Source organism: Microplitis demolitor, chromosome 1 (genome assembly GCF_026212275.2).
Source record: "Microplitis demolitor isolate Queensland-Clemson2020A chromosome 1, iyMicDemo2.1a, whole genome shotgun sequence".
Classification (NCBI taxonomy): domain Eukaryota; kingdom Metazoa; phylum Arthropoda; class Insecta; order Hymenoptera; family Braconidae; genus Microplitis; species Microplitis demolitor.
Window position 1 is genome coordinate 3783696 of NC_068545.1, and position 16428 is coordinate 3800123.

Genomic DNA, 16428 nt, shown 5'->3' on the forward strand with positions numbered 1-16428 from the left:
GACTCAATGTATCGTTGGCTACACAGAATACATACAATGTCTTTTTCTCTGTCTCTTAATTTTATAAAAGTTTTTAACTAAAAATTTGAATTGTCCGTTTTTTAATCACTACATTAATAAATTTATCAATTATCGAAAATTTGACACCGGTCAATTTGACTAATTTAGTTAAATTAATAATTAAAATATGACCATTTAAAAATTTCCCGCATTTTCTAAGCAGTATAGATAACATGTAAATTTAATTTTTTTTTAATTTTTACAATTTATAAAATTTGAATATATAAGATAAATATAAAAATGAATTTATGTGGGTAAGAAAAAAATATCTAATGCATTATTATTATAATTTATATTAAAAATATTTAAAGTAAACAAAGAAAATAAAAAAAATAGTATAATTTTATTTGTCAGAATAAAATTAATTTAATGGTCATGCAAGATGACAATAGATAAGAATGACGTAGATTCTCATTGGTGATGACGAATGGTGGCCAGCAGTACTACCACTGGGATTGCGGTGATTTTTCGTATTCCACGTAAATTTATTCTCGTTAGATAGTTGCTCGCTATATAATACGAACGTTGTTGTTACCTAGTACACGTATTATGTGTGTGACCCTTGTTGGTGGTTCAACCACCAGCTGGGAATAGCCGTAGCACGAAGAGACCAAGATACCCCCGATGCTCTTAACGAGGCCAGGGCTGCTTTTACTCACATGCATTGACTAATAGACTTTTCGTGCTTTGTAATAGATACTATTGTTCAAAACTTAACCGATTATTTTATTAATAACTTCAACGTTTGTTATTTTATTGAAATACATCTAAAGTTCCGGAAAGTTTTTTTTTAGTTTTCTAATAGTTTGCAATTATCCTGTATTATGAGTATTTTATTCAAATAATTTTTTCTGGCTGACATCGTTGGAGTTTCGTTTAATGAAAGAGAACTTTTTTTGTGAAAATTATTGTAACATAGTGTTAAATTTTTTTGAATAGAATCAGGTGATTATAGATCATAAAATTTGATTATTCAATGGGCCATTGTACCCCAGAGTCTCCTATATAAACCGTAGATGTAAATAACGCAAACGGATGAGTAAAAAATTTTTAAACGAGAAATACACTCGATGCTTTGAGTTCGATGTGTATAAAAAAAAATTGAGTTTATTCGTTGGCTATTCCAGATTTTAATGTTACCATACACACATGAAATCGGATTTGATATTTTTGGTCAATACCAGACCCAATAAACTCAAAAACTTCATTTACCAGAATGCCCTTTTTGTAATAACGCATACTTAGTAAAAAAAATTTTTTTGCGGTATGAATTGTAGAAACAATTTAAACGAAATGAATAAGCTTAAAATTTGAAATGGAGTTAAAGCATATCTGCAGCACTTCATATTAAAGGTATTAAGATTATTTATTTCCGATAAAATAAAACTATTGAACTGAAAATTGAAAAAGAGCGATTATACTGATTTATCGTGGCTGTGGTTTACTACTAGTTGCCCGAATGAGAGTAAAAGAAAGAGTAGTGGGTACATTTAACCACCAGAAAACTATTAACCAAGTGATTTCTTTTATTTCTTATTCAGCGTTCACTGATCATCCTTTGATTTTACTGGGGAAATTTGAGGCCACAGATTAAAGCTTTTACTTAAAACCTCAGACGGTTCACCTCACTGCCACTCTTACGATTAAAACGCTTACGGTTTTACCGAGTTTTCCCTCTAATAAATTCTAATCACATCTAATCCCCTTTCGGATAACTTTTAATTAAACCATCATTGACAAAAGTGTGAAGATAATAATAAAGAATGTCAAAAATTTAAACTATAAACTTTTATTACACTGAAAAAAAAATCGGGGTAAATCCAGGCGGTGTAGGTGTTAAAATTTTCGGTGTTAAATTTTAACACCGAAAGCGCTCTTAAAATAAACACTGCTGCCTGTGTAAATTTTTTTCACCAGTAATTCATTAAATTTTTATATTTTTTTATATGTAAGGAAAAGGGGGGGGGACAAAATGGGCTTCTAAAGTTTCGGGGACCCATTTCACCCCCAAATAATTCGAGGGACTCAAAATTTAGGGGGCCAATTTTGCCCCCAGGACCTCACCTTCTTCTAATACATTTTTTTTTCTAATTTCTATATGTGGAATTTTTTTTACACCGATTTAACACCACCAAAATTTACCGCTCACACCATTGTTACTTAATTTTAACACCGCTCTTTTTACAGTATATTTTTAACCCCATTAATTTTATTAACTTAGCTCATAATAAATATTGTTAATTATGAGTCAAACAAAAAAAAAACATCTTTATGATTAATAAATATGAAAATAGTAATAATTAATGATAAATATAAATTCATATGAATTATTAATGTGTCAAGGGATGGAATAATAAATAAGCATTACAGTAGAGTAATAAAATAAATAGAACGTGAAAGAAGTATAATAATATTAAATAAACCGAGTAAAGAAAAAAGAAAAATTATTAAAATGAAAATAAAATAGACGTGGTTAATTGCTCGAGAAAATTTAACGCATACTTCTAGTCTAGCGTCCGCGGGTCTTGATAATTAATTTGAGTGTCAAGGAATGAAACAAAGTATTTTTTTATGTTACATATAATACTCTCGGGGTAATGCTCTGGGGGAAAATCATTAAATCTGTTGCGTAGAGTATGAAATCACTGGATTGTATTTTAATTTAATTATTATTTTATTATTTAATTTTTCTTGGACGTTAGTGTGGGTGCCATGGGGATGGTTGAGAAATAAAAAATAAAATATTACAAGATCAATTTTTTTTTGGCACGTATTCTCTGAGTGCAGGAGCAAGAAAGTCGTGATGTGCCTCTGGCATCAGTTCGTTGTATTGCCTTGTTATTTTTATTATTATTTTATTTATTTATTTATTTTTTTTTCTGTGGGTAGAGGTGAAGTTTGCGCTGTGATGTTGGAAGGAAAATGAAATTTAGGAAACCCGTACCGGGTGTAGTTGGGATGGAGAATAAGTAAAAGGGCGAGTATAGAAAGTAGAGACGTGTGTGTGTGTGTGTTGGTAAAAAAAGAGTAAAATAGAGGAGTAGAACGCGTTTATTTCATTGATGATACGAACACAGAATTGCAATGTCCACATGTGGGTCATCGTTTTGTCTCAACTCTTGGAGTAATTTAATAGAAGCTTTCGCAGTTGTTGCTTAGCTTTCAAGACTCAATCCTGACGAAAGTTCTTGTATATTTTTTTTTTTTTTACACTAGGGGATATTGAAGTTTTTTCAATATAAAATTCCGATTATTAAATAACTTAATTATAATCTAAAAAAAAAATTTTTTTCCACGAAAACATTCGTTTTATTAAAAATTTCTTGATGAAAAATTAAAAATAAAATATGAATGTGCTGAGACGTAAGCAAAGAAATTAGTTCCATAAGAAAGACTTCTTGAGCTATTATTAAAACTGGCTTGTCATTAACATACCGGCAAAATTTAAATCTTTAGGAATTTGTGCTTTATGGTATAAAATTATAAGCGAAAAAAAAAAAAGTTACTAATTGCATTGATCGCTGCTGTTTACGTGATGTTTCGAACCCAAATGTCTCAAGTGGGGGTCTGTTACGTTATTTGTTGCCCGCTTCATATCGGTTTTTTTTTAAGTTTTATTTAATGTTATGGTAAAAAAACGCATGAAATATATGTGAAACATCATTTCTGGAAATACGATTGGCTGGACACACCATAAAACACGCACAATTTATAGGACACTATACATTGAAATAACTATGTAAGAAAAAGACGCATGCGCGCGTAAATACGCTGAACATATGTGTGAATTATGGTTTACAGTCAGTTTTAGCTTGCAAAGCCGGCCAGTTAGTTAGTATAAAGTACTTTTCATATCGCCAACATTGAAACGACAAGTTCAACTAGTTGAAACCAGTTAATTTCAAGCTAATACGATTTACCAGACATTTAAACTCTGGGTTTCAATGCAGGCATTCTTGAAAATATAAACGCATTTTTTTTTTTTTTACATTGATCCTGAGTAGCTAAATCTTTTGAATAACCGGATTGATATCAAAATATTTGTGTTAATTTGAGAATAAAAAAATGCAAATTAATAAGAGAATAGGTAGGTAGGAGTAGTTAAAGCTGCGAGTGCACTTAGACTGCTTGCAGGTATAATGGCATAGTTGGTGAACTGCGTTATAAAGGAAAGGCCGTTTGTACTCGTATGCGAGGGTTGCTTCGAGTGCTGTAAAACGAAACGGCTAGGAGAGAAAATATTTTATGAGGTCGCCTTCCTTCGTTGTCGTCATTCTACTTCTATTACTTCTTCTTCCTCATCTTCATCTTTCTTCTTCCTGTCCTGCTTTTTCCTCGTCGACGTAGCTCTTGTTGCTGTCGTTGTTGTTGTTACATTAGAACCACTGTATGTCTGTTGCGGTTGAGAGGCCAACAGTCTTTGTATCCTACTGTAAGTCGTTTCTCACGTTTCTTCGTTCACACTTTCGCCCTAGCTTTGCCTTTACTTCCTACAAATCCACTTGCTTATGTGTTCAAGCTTTTCTTACATACACTCATATGTATATATATATATAAATATATATAAGGGCGTTTGTGTGAAGTACGTCACCGTAAGGAGCAACGAGTTACACAGAAACGAGGATCGACGGCAAGGAAAATTTATTCCCTGACTTTGTTGCCGGTTCAATGCAACCTGCATCTCCTTTCTTCTTAACATTTCCTGAAAGCTTTGAATTATTCACAGAGTCCCGTATATCAATGAAGTCAACAGCAAAATATTTTATTTCTAAAATATATATTTTTTTATTTATTTTCAAATCATCAAAAACTCAATGATTTGATGAATTTTATTTTAAATATTTATTTCATGCCTGCAGTTTGGTACTGAAATTTTGTGATATTGTGAGTTTGAAAGAAAATTGACTAAATTCGACAAATATATGCAATAAATTCATATAAGCTGGAAAAATTTACGAAGTGAGAGTGGATTAAATCTGGAGTGAATGGGAGACGAAAAGTCCTGTAGCGTTTTTCAATCCAACGAACACGTGATTGGTTATTAATTAAAGAAAGCAGCCAATCTGAAGCATGTTTTAGCAAAAAATGTTGAGCAGCAACGCTTGTGTGGAGGGGGGGTACCCCTACTATATTTCTCCCACTCAAGCGCGCTTCTGATTGGCTGCTTTCTCTAATTAATAACATTAATAACTTACTTGCCCGTCGGATTGAAAAACGCTACAGGACGTCTCAGAATCGAACCCTCTATCTACCCCTTCATTTATCAGAGGTACTTTAGGGACCGCAACTATAAACTGAGAAAAAAAATGTCCCGCGAACTGGATTTAGTTCTCTTATCAAGTCGCCGTTGGCTGAGCGACTGGATTTTCAGTGAAAAACGTCTTATTTGAGCGAATTGACAGTTTGCAGCAAATATTTTTCTCACTGTATATATATTTTTATGACAAAAACTATTTAGATGACTGTAATCATGATAGTTCATAAAATTTTACTGAAAAATGAAATCAAAATTACTTTTTTTTTCCTTTGATTTTATTTTTATGTAATCTCATTGCTCGTTAGAATAATTACTGCCGTCAATCGACCGTGATAATTTGCACTTCTTTGACGATTTTTGCCAAAGTAAAATATCAAAGAATATCTCATATAATTTTTCACAATCCATCCACCTTTTTATCGTAATGAACGCTTGTAAAATTACTGTTTGAAAATATTGAAAAAAAAAAGTTAATAAGATTTCTTTGAATTCTATTTTTTCAAGTACACATGTCTGTACTGGTATGAATATATATATATATATATATATATATATATGTATATATATATATATATATATATATATGCAAAGTACATACTTGGAAATTTGAATAAAACTAGTAACTTTTTTATTGGTAAAAGTTTAGCATCGAGTCACGTCAGAAAAATTCAAAGACAATTTTAAGTTTTCTACTACATACGATAATCTAAACAAGTACATACATTTTTTTATGAGATTGAAATGTCAACAGTGTAATAAAAAAAATTATATGCATTAAACTGTCTCATAAATATAAATTTAAACAAAAAGCTGTTGTATATTTAAATTCATATCAAATAATTTTTCAAAATAAATTTTTGTCATTTTCTATTAAAAAAATTTAAAAAGAAGATGCGATATTATTTAATTAATGAACAAAATATACAGAAATAACACTTTATGTATATCAGAAGGGAATCTATTAGTTGATAAAATTCAAAAACTTTAAGTAAACCCATTAATTCAATGAAAAAACAAACCCAAGGAGTAAAGTTATTTAACTCATTCATTATTAAATTTTATTGAGACAACACTGAGTTAATTAAGTACATGTCTGTTTAACAGGATATCCGATGTCTGCAATTAATTACTTAAAAGGTAATTAACGACATTATTATTAAACTAACTTTACTTGATTGATACTTCAATAATTTAAAATATTATTATTATTTCAACAGAACAAATTATTTTAAGAATAATAAATAACTATTTTATCTTGTATCGTTACGACAAATTTCCATTATCTAATTAATTAATTAATTAAAATTTTATGCTCGCTATTAATCAAAAATTATTTTTATTCTAATTAATAGAATATCATAAGCATTGGATACGTTTATATAAATGCACTATCAAATTAATTAATTTTGTTTGTTATAATTACTTCACATGCTATTGTTATTATCCATGTACTATTATTATAATAATATATGTGTAGATGTAAATGTATATATATGCAGATATATATGTGCATGGACCTATTTAGTAATGAAAATTGGCAAAACGTGTATATGCTATTAGACCAATAATTTTATTCGCGCTGATGTAACCGCGTATGTGTAATCGACTTATCGTACAAATGAGCGAAATTCGTTGAACGTGCTCAGTATAATTTGAGATTGGTCAACTATTGAATCAATCAGTTTTACCCAATTTATCTAATTGTGAATTACATTAGTGGATAAATTATTATTGTCTATAGTTACTTTTGTGTTCCATAAAAGATGAATTTTTTTGCTCTTATGGAAATTACATCATTAGTAGTGATGTGAAGTTGATCGTCAGGTAATTTTTTGACCGTCACGTCATGGTCACAAGACCGTTCATAAAATGGCGGAGCGTCACAATTGTGGCGACATCTTACAAACACCTTTCTAACTTTTATACAAATTCAAACTTTGAAACCGGCATTTTTTTAAAAATATCATGAGATAAGAATACGAAGGAAAAAATAAATTTTTCAATCATTTGCAAAAAAGATTGCGTCTAATCATCCAGCAAGTTATGACTGACAAAATTCATGACCAAGCCTTCCCTTCAAGAAATAAAAAGTCAAAATTAATAAAAAAGAAAAAAAATGAAATAAAATTGTAGAATGACCAAAATACGGTTCTGATAATATTCGCTGAGCCACACAACTGATTTACCACAATAAATTGAAATGACAAACAGGTTTTTAAAATCTGAAGCAAGAAATCAAGAATTTTAGCAGTGAATTACGTTTTGTGTTACTAACTTTGTCTCGGAATAGTTTTCTGGACTAAACTGTTAAGAAGATGGTGCTGATGTTGTCTCTAGTAACAGAGAGAACGAGGATGGAGAACAATAGTATTGAAAAGTATGAAGTAAAAGTGAATGGAAAGATAGAAGTTGAGATGTGCTAGTTGATTTTACGAGTAAACCAGATAGCTTAAAATTCTTGTGAACGAGTTTTAATAGTACTCTATCCTTCTTTATCAATGGATGTACATACTCTACTCAATTCCCACTTATCTTTTGACGAATTCCATCAGATCATGATTGTGGTAGGTTGAACGGCAACAAGAGCCGCAGAACAAAACGACCACCTCTGTGCTTCCAAAACTTTGCCGACCTATTCTCTGTTCAGACCATTAAAAAACGAGAAAACAACTCATCTACTGCAACTGCTCTGCTTTATAACATTCACTGAATTTACTGTTAGATCTTCTGAAATTATTACACTCGTCCATTTTACCTCGTTGACGGTTTTAAATTGATGTTTGAACTATTTTCAATCCCATCAGATTATACAGTTTAATTGCATACATAGAAATTTTATTTTGATTTTTAATTAAACATGAAATTGTTTTTTTTTATCTTTTTTTAAACCAGCGAGTCAGCATTTACGTAATAGTGTTTGTAGATAAATAAATTAGTAAATATTTTTTTAATAATAAATTTAATGGGAAAGTATAATTGAAATTACAGTAATCTAAATTTACGTTCTCTAAAAAAGATTCATATATATTATTTTCAACTAGTAAACCCGAAAGCTCAATCCATATTTAAACTAGAGAATTAAGAGTAAACTTTTTACGTATTCACGATAATCAACTGTTTTCAAATTTTGATGTATATTTACTATGGTTGGTTTGAGCGATCGATAACATAGGTTAACGATATATTATTAAAATATAATAAAATATAATCACTACACTGATAGAAGGATTTGTTTAGGAGTAATGAATTGATTTATTAAATTTTTCTCAACTGACTTTTTTGGATTTAACAAATATTTAGTAATTATTAACAATATTTATTATAATGAAATAAGTAACTTCTTTATTATTAAGAAATATTTTTAATGCTAACAAAGCCTTATTAACATAAAAGAAATATTTGTTAGCACCAAACAAGGCTTGTTAATATTTAATAAATATTTCTTAGACGAATTTGTCGGTAGAGGGCTACACACGAGCCTGTAGTGGTGTACAAGTATTAAAAAAGCTATATGTGTGTGTCGTTGCGACGTCATATTGTTTACTCCGTTCTAGCTTGCATTGTTGGTTAAACGTAACCTACAACTGAAGCTCTCATATACTTAAATAATATTTATATCAGAAGTATTTTGTAAATTGTCATCCATATTATAACTATGAAAATATGGAAGCCTTGTTAATTTTATTCAGTTCAATTTTAATCAAATATAAAACCATTAAAAACACATGTACTATCAAACGGATTTTATGTTATTTCTCAGCGTAGTTTAATATAAGAAATTTTAATTTGTTTATTCTAGTTATAGTGTTAATTACTATGAAATTGTATTTTGAAATTAAAAGAACAGAAAATTTTATACGATGGTTGTTTTAGTTATTTTTGTTTATAAATACAAATATTAATGAATGTGTGTAGCTGCATGCAAAAACATATATAGATATATATTCTTGAACTGTGTGATTTTATGAATTAAATTTTAATAAATAAGTTAATAGATAATTTCTTAAATATAAAAAAAAATTTTGTTCAAATAATAAAAAATATATTAAATATAAAATATTCATTTATTAATTATTAAAAAGTGATTCATTAAATGTTAAAAAGTGATTTATTAAATACTAATAAATCATTTTTTAAATGGAAAGAAATCGTTTATTAAATATTAACAAATCGTTTATTAGATGCTAAGAAATATTTATTAAATACAAAAAAATGATGTTTAAGAAATGATTTGTTAAATATTAATAAATATTTCTTAAATAAAGCTCCGTTAAGAAATAATTTGTTAAATATTAACAAATCTTTTTTAATACTAAGAAATCCTTCTATCAGTGTAGTAACCGACACTAAGTAGAGAGCATATAATATAAATTAGAAAAAAAGTATTTTATTTGATTAATATTTTTTATTAAGACACATATAGTAATTTATTGACTGACGAAAAAAAAAGACTATGTACAAATATATATAGATATATATAAATGTATGTATGAACAGAAAAATATAAACAGAAATATTTACAAGTAAACAATGTACATATACACGTGGTGTATTTACATGATGGAACAAAGTCCAGAAAGTTCGTGACTTCGTGAGACGGGTTTCAAGACTTGTAGCCGTGCGTTCCGAAGCTCTGGTTTCACGTGTTTTGGACTCGTGATCGGTTCCTCCTCCTTGATATGAACGATCGGTTGCGGCTCAGGAACTACCATCTTCTTGATAACCATTTTCGTTTTGATGTTAACGCTGATGTTCTTTTTCACCTGCTGTCTGTTTACTGGCCGATAGTTTAAATTTCCATCTAGCTCGCAGATCGGTAATGAACTGACGGATGACTCCGCTTCATTGGCGTCCTCACATTTCAATTTTTTAAATTGAGTGGTATTTTTAGTATCCAAACCATCAACACACCGTTTTAATCCAGTTATATTTTGACTATCACATGGATGTGACGATAAATCACTCATTACACCCATAATTCTTTGATTATGAAAACTAATTTTCAGTGAAAACTTTTATTTCAAAGGTTAGAACTTTTAACTTCGTCAACTCGATTCAAAGATTGAAACTGAATTATGTTTAAATTGTTGAGTCCGGCTTTTGAGTACAGGACAGAGGAAGGGGATTTTGTATCCAATTAGATACTTGCATTTAAACATCAGTAATTAGCTTTTTGTAGTAAGGGTCAATGAAAAACTTTACAACCTTCATTACCTTTCCATTCAGACCTATCTTGAAATAAATCCTAAGAAATCGTGTAGATAAGAAAAAGGACTGTCCGGAGACAATTATACCCGTACATCTGCTGTTTCCTCTAGCAAATAGTGCAATGTATTTAGGTACAGGTACAGAATATTAAAGGTAATTACATTTTAAAGCCATTAAATTTTAAGTATACTGTATATATATAGTAGTAATATAATGTCTATTGACTAAAATACATGTATACATATTCAATGAACTCTCATAAATGACTAGAATACTTTTGATGACACTTGGGTTGAGAGTTTACAGAAACTTCTTTTATGCTACGAAAATTTTAGTGATTAACTCACATCTGTCTGGCATCTATAGTAAACAATTGGTAATTAAGTTCTTTTTTTTGTGATTCAAATCTTGGCCTTTCCAAAATACTGTTTTCCTGGAATTATTCTGTTTTTTACAAATTTTTTTATTTACTGAAAAATTACAATCTATGCCAGGATATTAATTAGTTTTGATGTCGTAGATTTTTTCAAACGATTTTTTTCATGTGAAAGGTTGTGGAAGATCTATTGATTTGATTTTTTTTAATCGCTAGACTTCTAAGCTATGGTCCAGTAGTTTAAATGTCAGCTTATTTGGGTGTTGAACGAATCTTGCGTGATGTCTGGTGCTAACACACTGAGCTTCTTCTTTGACAGCCATCAAATGGAGATCTTTACGCAGGGTGTTGGATAAATAACAGAGTGCGTTGACTATTGTTCTTAATACCTTTGACTGGAGTTGTATGACTTGCAGGTTGTTGCTTGCAATTTCCCAGAGTTGGGCATTATTCTAGTTGTTGAATATTTTTTTCCATCAGTTATTTCGATTTTTTAATATTTAAGAGGGTGATTTAAAAAATATAAAATAGATGTTCAATTATCACTAAAATACGTTTTTTTGATTATTGATAAAATGGGTTTCTGTATAAATTTCGATAGAAAGTATGATTTACAACACAATTTCATATAATAGTGTTGAAAAAAAATTCCTGATCAAATTATTTTTAAAAAATAATTTCGGAAATAGCAAATTATTAGTTGAAACCATTTTGCAAAATGAAATTTTAGTTTTGTTTTGTTTAGTTGTTTTCTATCAATACTTGAAAAACAACAAACTTCTTAAGAGTGTAATTGTAAAACTTAGACTGTATAAATAAGTGGTCACAAAAAAAAAGTATTAAAAAGTGGCTGGCGTGACATAGAGCAATAGTAGTTTGAGTTAGTAGTGTAGTATAAAGGTGCAGCAATCTATTCCAACGTTGCGGCCAATCATCGTTGCTAAACAGTCAAGCCAACTTCGACCAGGTTATTATGCAGTCTACGATATATGTCTGCGCCATTATTTAGCTAAAGCACGATGCTAACAAACGGCTTTGTGTTAATAAAACGAACAAACTAAAAAAAAAATGTATATATATATATATATATATATATATATATATATATATATATAACTTACTGAGCATTTGTTTCTCACTCGTTAAATTTTATTTAAAACTTAATGAAAAGTTTATCGGACAAAGCCACTCACAAGTCAGCCGTCAGAATTAATATTTAACTAAAATAAATAATAAAACGTTATCCAATGGAGTTTAATTAATTAATTTCGTTTTATTATTCAATTTATTCAATATAAATACTTCATATATATATTCATTGCTTTATAGATTATTGTTTATACATAATATTTAATATAGTGGAAAGGCAAGAAAAGGATGCTGTGGGTAACGCCCATCGTGTCTGTTCGATCGACTGGAAATTATATAGATCCGGAAATTCACTGAGATTGCCTTTACTTGAAGATTCTACTGGAAAGTACGTCGTCTTTTGCCATATTCAGTAGTTTTGAACGCGGATTCAGGATAGCTACTGGTCTTACAAAACTATTGTAGAGTTTATATACATATATATAGATATATATGAATATGTGGACATAAACTCTCTCTTTCTCTTTAACTTCTGGCTCTTCATATATCTATATACTTTTGCTTGAATTGGGTTTTCGGTGTACATTCCCATTTCTGAATAGAATACCAGCTTTACCATTCATAGTTTTCCATGAGTTTCAAGGGACGCACAAGAAGCAGACGGTTGGCGCCAACTTTGTCTGCAGACTTGTACAAAATGTAGGCATAATATACCAAATCAATATACATTGGTATTTCAATTGAATTCTCTATCGTTTATGCTGTTACCATATTTCTATTTTTGTGAAATTCAATTTCATTATTCTTGTTTTATGAAATTGTTTTTTTTTTTTTTTTAAGTCGATTAATGTCACCCTTTTACTTTAACACTCCTGTCTTTTGTTTTCATCATAAATTTTTTATTCAATCAATCTAATATTTGAATAAAAAAAAAAAAAAACAATAGATACATTGTAGAAAATCGGGAGTGAAGGAAAGTGAATTAATAACAAGTCATCGTCTGTGTTCGATTGACAAATTTTTTACAGTGCAGTTAAAAATATTTTATTCAAATATTATAACTATTGCAGATTTTATCGAATAAAATTTCCAGTAATTTTTTATAAAAAATGTTGAACTATATTTATTATTTTTTTTTTTTGAATGAAAGAACAAAGACGACACACCTTGTTGATTAACGCTTGACTGGTGGAACGTTTCATTGGACAAATAACACGTTTTTTTTCTTTTGAAACGCGTTTACTCTATAGTTGAATGTATAAAGTGAGAATATGATCGACCGATCGATCAGTAGTGGCGGAGCAGTAGTTGTAGAGGTATTGGTTTACCTCGATCAGTGCGGCCGAATGTACATTTTACATTGGCAATTTTACATCGACGAGACCGGAGAATGACTAGGAAGCAGCGGAAGAGTAAAATGATGAGCTGTAGCTCGAGAAATAGCGCTTCTGTATATTCTGATAGAACGGAAATAACTGTCAAAGAATCGAATCACTCGACCGCATGACCACCTTTTTATTCTACTGCCTACTCTCCGCAATGCTTTACCTCAAACTCAACAATTTTCTTTATTCATTTTTTTTTTTTTTTTTTTTTTTTTCATTTTTCATTTTTCTTCATCAACATTTTTTTTCATTTTTTTTATCTGCGCTTTACTCATTCGTATGTTTGTTTTACTTCATTTTATATAAATTCAAATAATTTTTTGTTTTTATTATTTTCTCCAAGCGTTTTCAATGAATGAAAAATCAAAGATATTTTTTGCTCTTCCGAGCGTCGATTTATTCAAATTTTTTTTCTCTATTTCTCTCATACAATTTAAAAAATTTTTTTTTTTTATATATTCATATTTCATAAACGCGGAAAATTAACAATGCATAGTAAACACCAAGAGGATGCAGGCAGAATTAAAAACAATGGAAGTACCGGTAGAAATATCGATGGCAAAAGTGAGTAGACCAGAGGCTTTTTTTTCGTTCGAGAATTCAATGCCGATCGTTTGAGTGTAATACTCCCGACGGTTAAATTTTTCGTCGAATCTCCAACAGCTTTGTGACAGAACATATCGTCCCTCAGGATCTTCAACCCGGATTAATATTCTGCTCCCACTTCATCCCTTCTCAATTTTTTTTATATATATGCATATATATATGGCTTAGAGCTATCCGGAGTTTATATTCGATCAATACAGTTTGTTAGCATTGGCTAATAATTCTATTTTATTTTTAAAATCATTATTATTATATTCAAAAAATTAACTTTTATTTAATTTAATTTCTTCGTCACTTGTTTTTTATTTTCAAATAAAATATCCTCGACTGAGTTTTGTTCAACGTAATTAGGGGAGAGGGAGGCAAAATAAGGTAGCCCCGAATATCTTAAAAATAGTATATTGTGTGACAAGGGATGAAACAAGACTATTTCAGACTAAAGTGAAGTTGGCTGACATCCTCCACAGTCTGAAATCGTGTTTCATCCTAAATCACACACGCTATACTTTTCATGATTACCTGCATTGGAACTTCAAGCTCCAGTGCCAGGCAGTTAGAAACAAGATAATTTCAAGCCGATGATACAGATAACTGTTAGAGAATGAGAAATCTGTGATTTACAGTCACTTAATAGATAGTAAATAAGAAAATAGTATATTACACAACAAGGGAAGAAAGTAGACCATACCAACCCTCGCGTATAATTGCACTGAGAGAAAAGTGCATGGTTGTGGTAACTAGAAAGGGATGGGAATGAAAAAATAGTCATCTTAACTAATATTTATAGTTTTTTGAACTATATCATAGAGCCCGAAACTATTTGAAAGTAGTAGTTTTAACTAAGCATTTGTTTTGTTGTGGTAACTATTTAATATTATTTCTCAGAACTTATACTTCAGTAGAATCACAAATGTTTCAATAATTGTACGATTATAATTTCATTAATTTAGCATCATTTTAATCGTCGACGAATATAATTAAGGTTTTTTCTTCATTATTTTGTTGTAATAACAACACAATTTTTGACTTAGTTACGTTTGCTATTGTTATTGTTCATTGAACTACAACACAGTTAAAACAACTATGAGATCATCATACAGACAACTATATATTAGTTATCTGAACTGAAGGTAATAGTGGAGACTTCATTGAACTATGTTTTTCATAGTTCACAAAACCAGTTTTATCTCTCAGTGTGGCAAACACGCAGGTTGGGGCGTCCTACCTTCCTCCGTGGTGCGTATACAATTTTTTTACCAGACCTACACCTAAAAGTTTAAAGTTCTGCCTTTGTTTGCGGGAAGATGGCGCATGCGCAAATTTTCAACATTTGTTTTCTTATAAAAGAAAAGAATGACTTTCTTTCCCTCTGAACAGGGCTAGAATTTAAACTTTCAGCGCAGGTATGGTGAAAAATAATATTCCGCTGAATAATTTGACTTAACTTTTTAATCGGCAGATAAAATATAATAGTAAAAAGTTAAAATTATTGTATAAAAAATTTAATTTGATTTTTTTATTGTTAGTCACATATAGATATATGTAAATTTAACGATAGAAGATGGTAATATATTACTGGTATTATTCATGTTATATGATATTCCATACATTGAAAAGACGGTATTATGGATGATCTGGTGAGTAGAGGTAGAGATCGTGAACAAGGTTCAATTTACAATCCCAAAGTTCATAGTGCAGATAATGCATGTAGTATGATGATCACGGAATTGAGATATAGAGTTGTAAATATATGTATATATATTGGTGAATATATGGATCATAGTGTGATACAGAGTATCGAATAGATATATATGTATAGATATAAAGAGAACTTACCGACAACGTTGAGGTAAACGAAATGACTCATATGAGGGGTCGTCGAGACCTGACACTCATATATACCGCTGTCCCGCAATTGGGGGAACTTTATTTGTAGTGTCCAGTCGTCCGAATGAACGTTGTGAATTGCACGAAACCGCTGGTCACTCGTGTATGTGTAACGGCCAATCGTCAAGAGATGAATGTCTCTATGTCGTACCCACGACACTTGTAATGCCACCTATAACATCAAAAATTCATACTTTATTATGTGTTTACAATTTTTATTACGCCCTATAATGTTTTACAGGAATTATATTAATTTTATGAATGTGAAAAAACAAAATTACTAACTTCTAGTAAGTTACTATTTATTTGTTCATAACAAAATTTACGGGATTATTTTTAACCTCAAAAATATAGAAAATATGTTTTAATAAATTTTCATTATTAAATTCTTTTTATTTTATATTTAAAATATTTGTTCACTTTCTCACAATTTAATGAAAATTTAATCAACATTTTTTAATTAGCTTTTCAGTTACAAACTATTAATGAAATTACGAGGTGATTATCGATTATCAAATCCAACATTAATGTCTTAATTTATGAACTTCAAATATATTTTG

At 29.8% G+C, this 16428-nt stretch overlaps 1 protein-coding gene across 2 annotated transcripts in view; it reads right to left on the reverse strand.

Annotated features, from left to right (window-relative positions):
• The window catches only part of LOC103575029 (kin of IRRE-like protein 3), a 239046-nt gene that overhangs the window by 36188 nt on the left and 186430 nt on the right, over nt 1-16428 (reverse strand). For both annotated transcript variants that reach the window (XM_008554635.2, XM_008554636.2), the window contains exon 4: nt 15818-16040. In XM_008554635.2, the coding sequence (XP_008552857.1) occupies nt 15818-16040 (223 nt within the window). The remainder of the gene's footprint in view (nt 1-15817; nt 16041-16428) is intronic.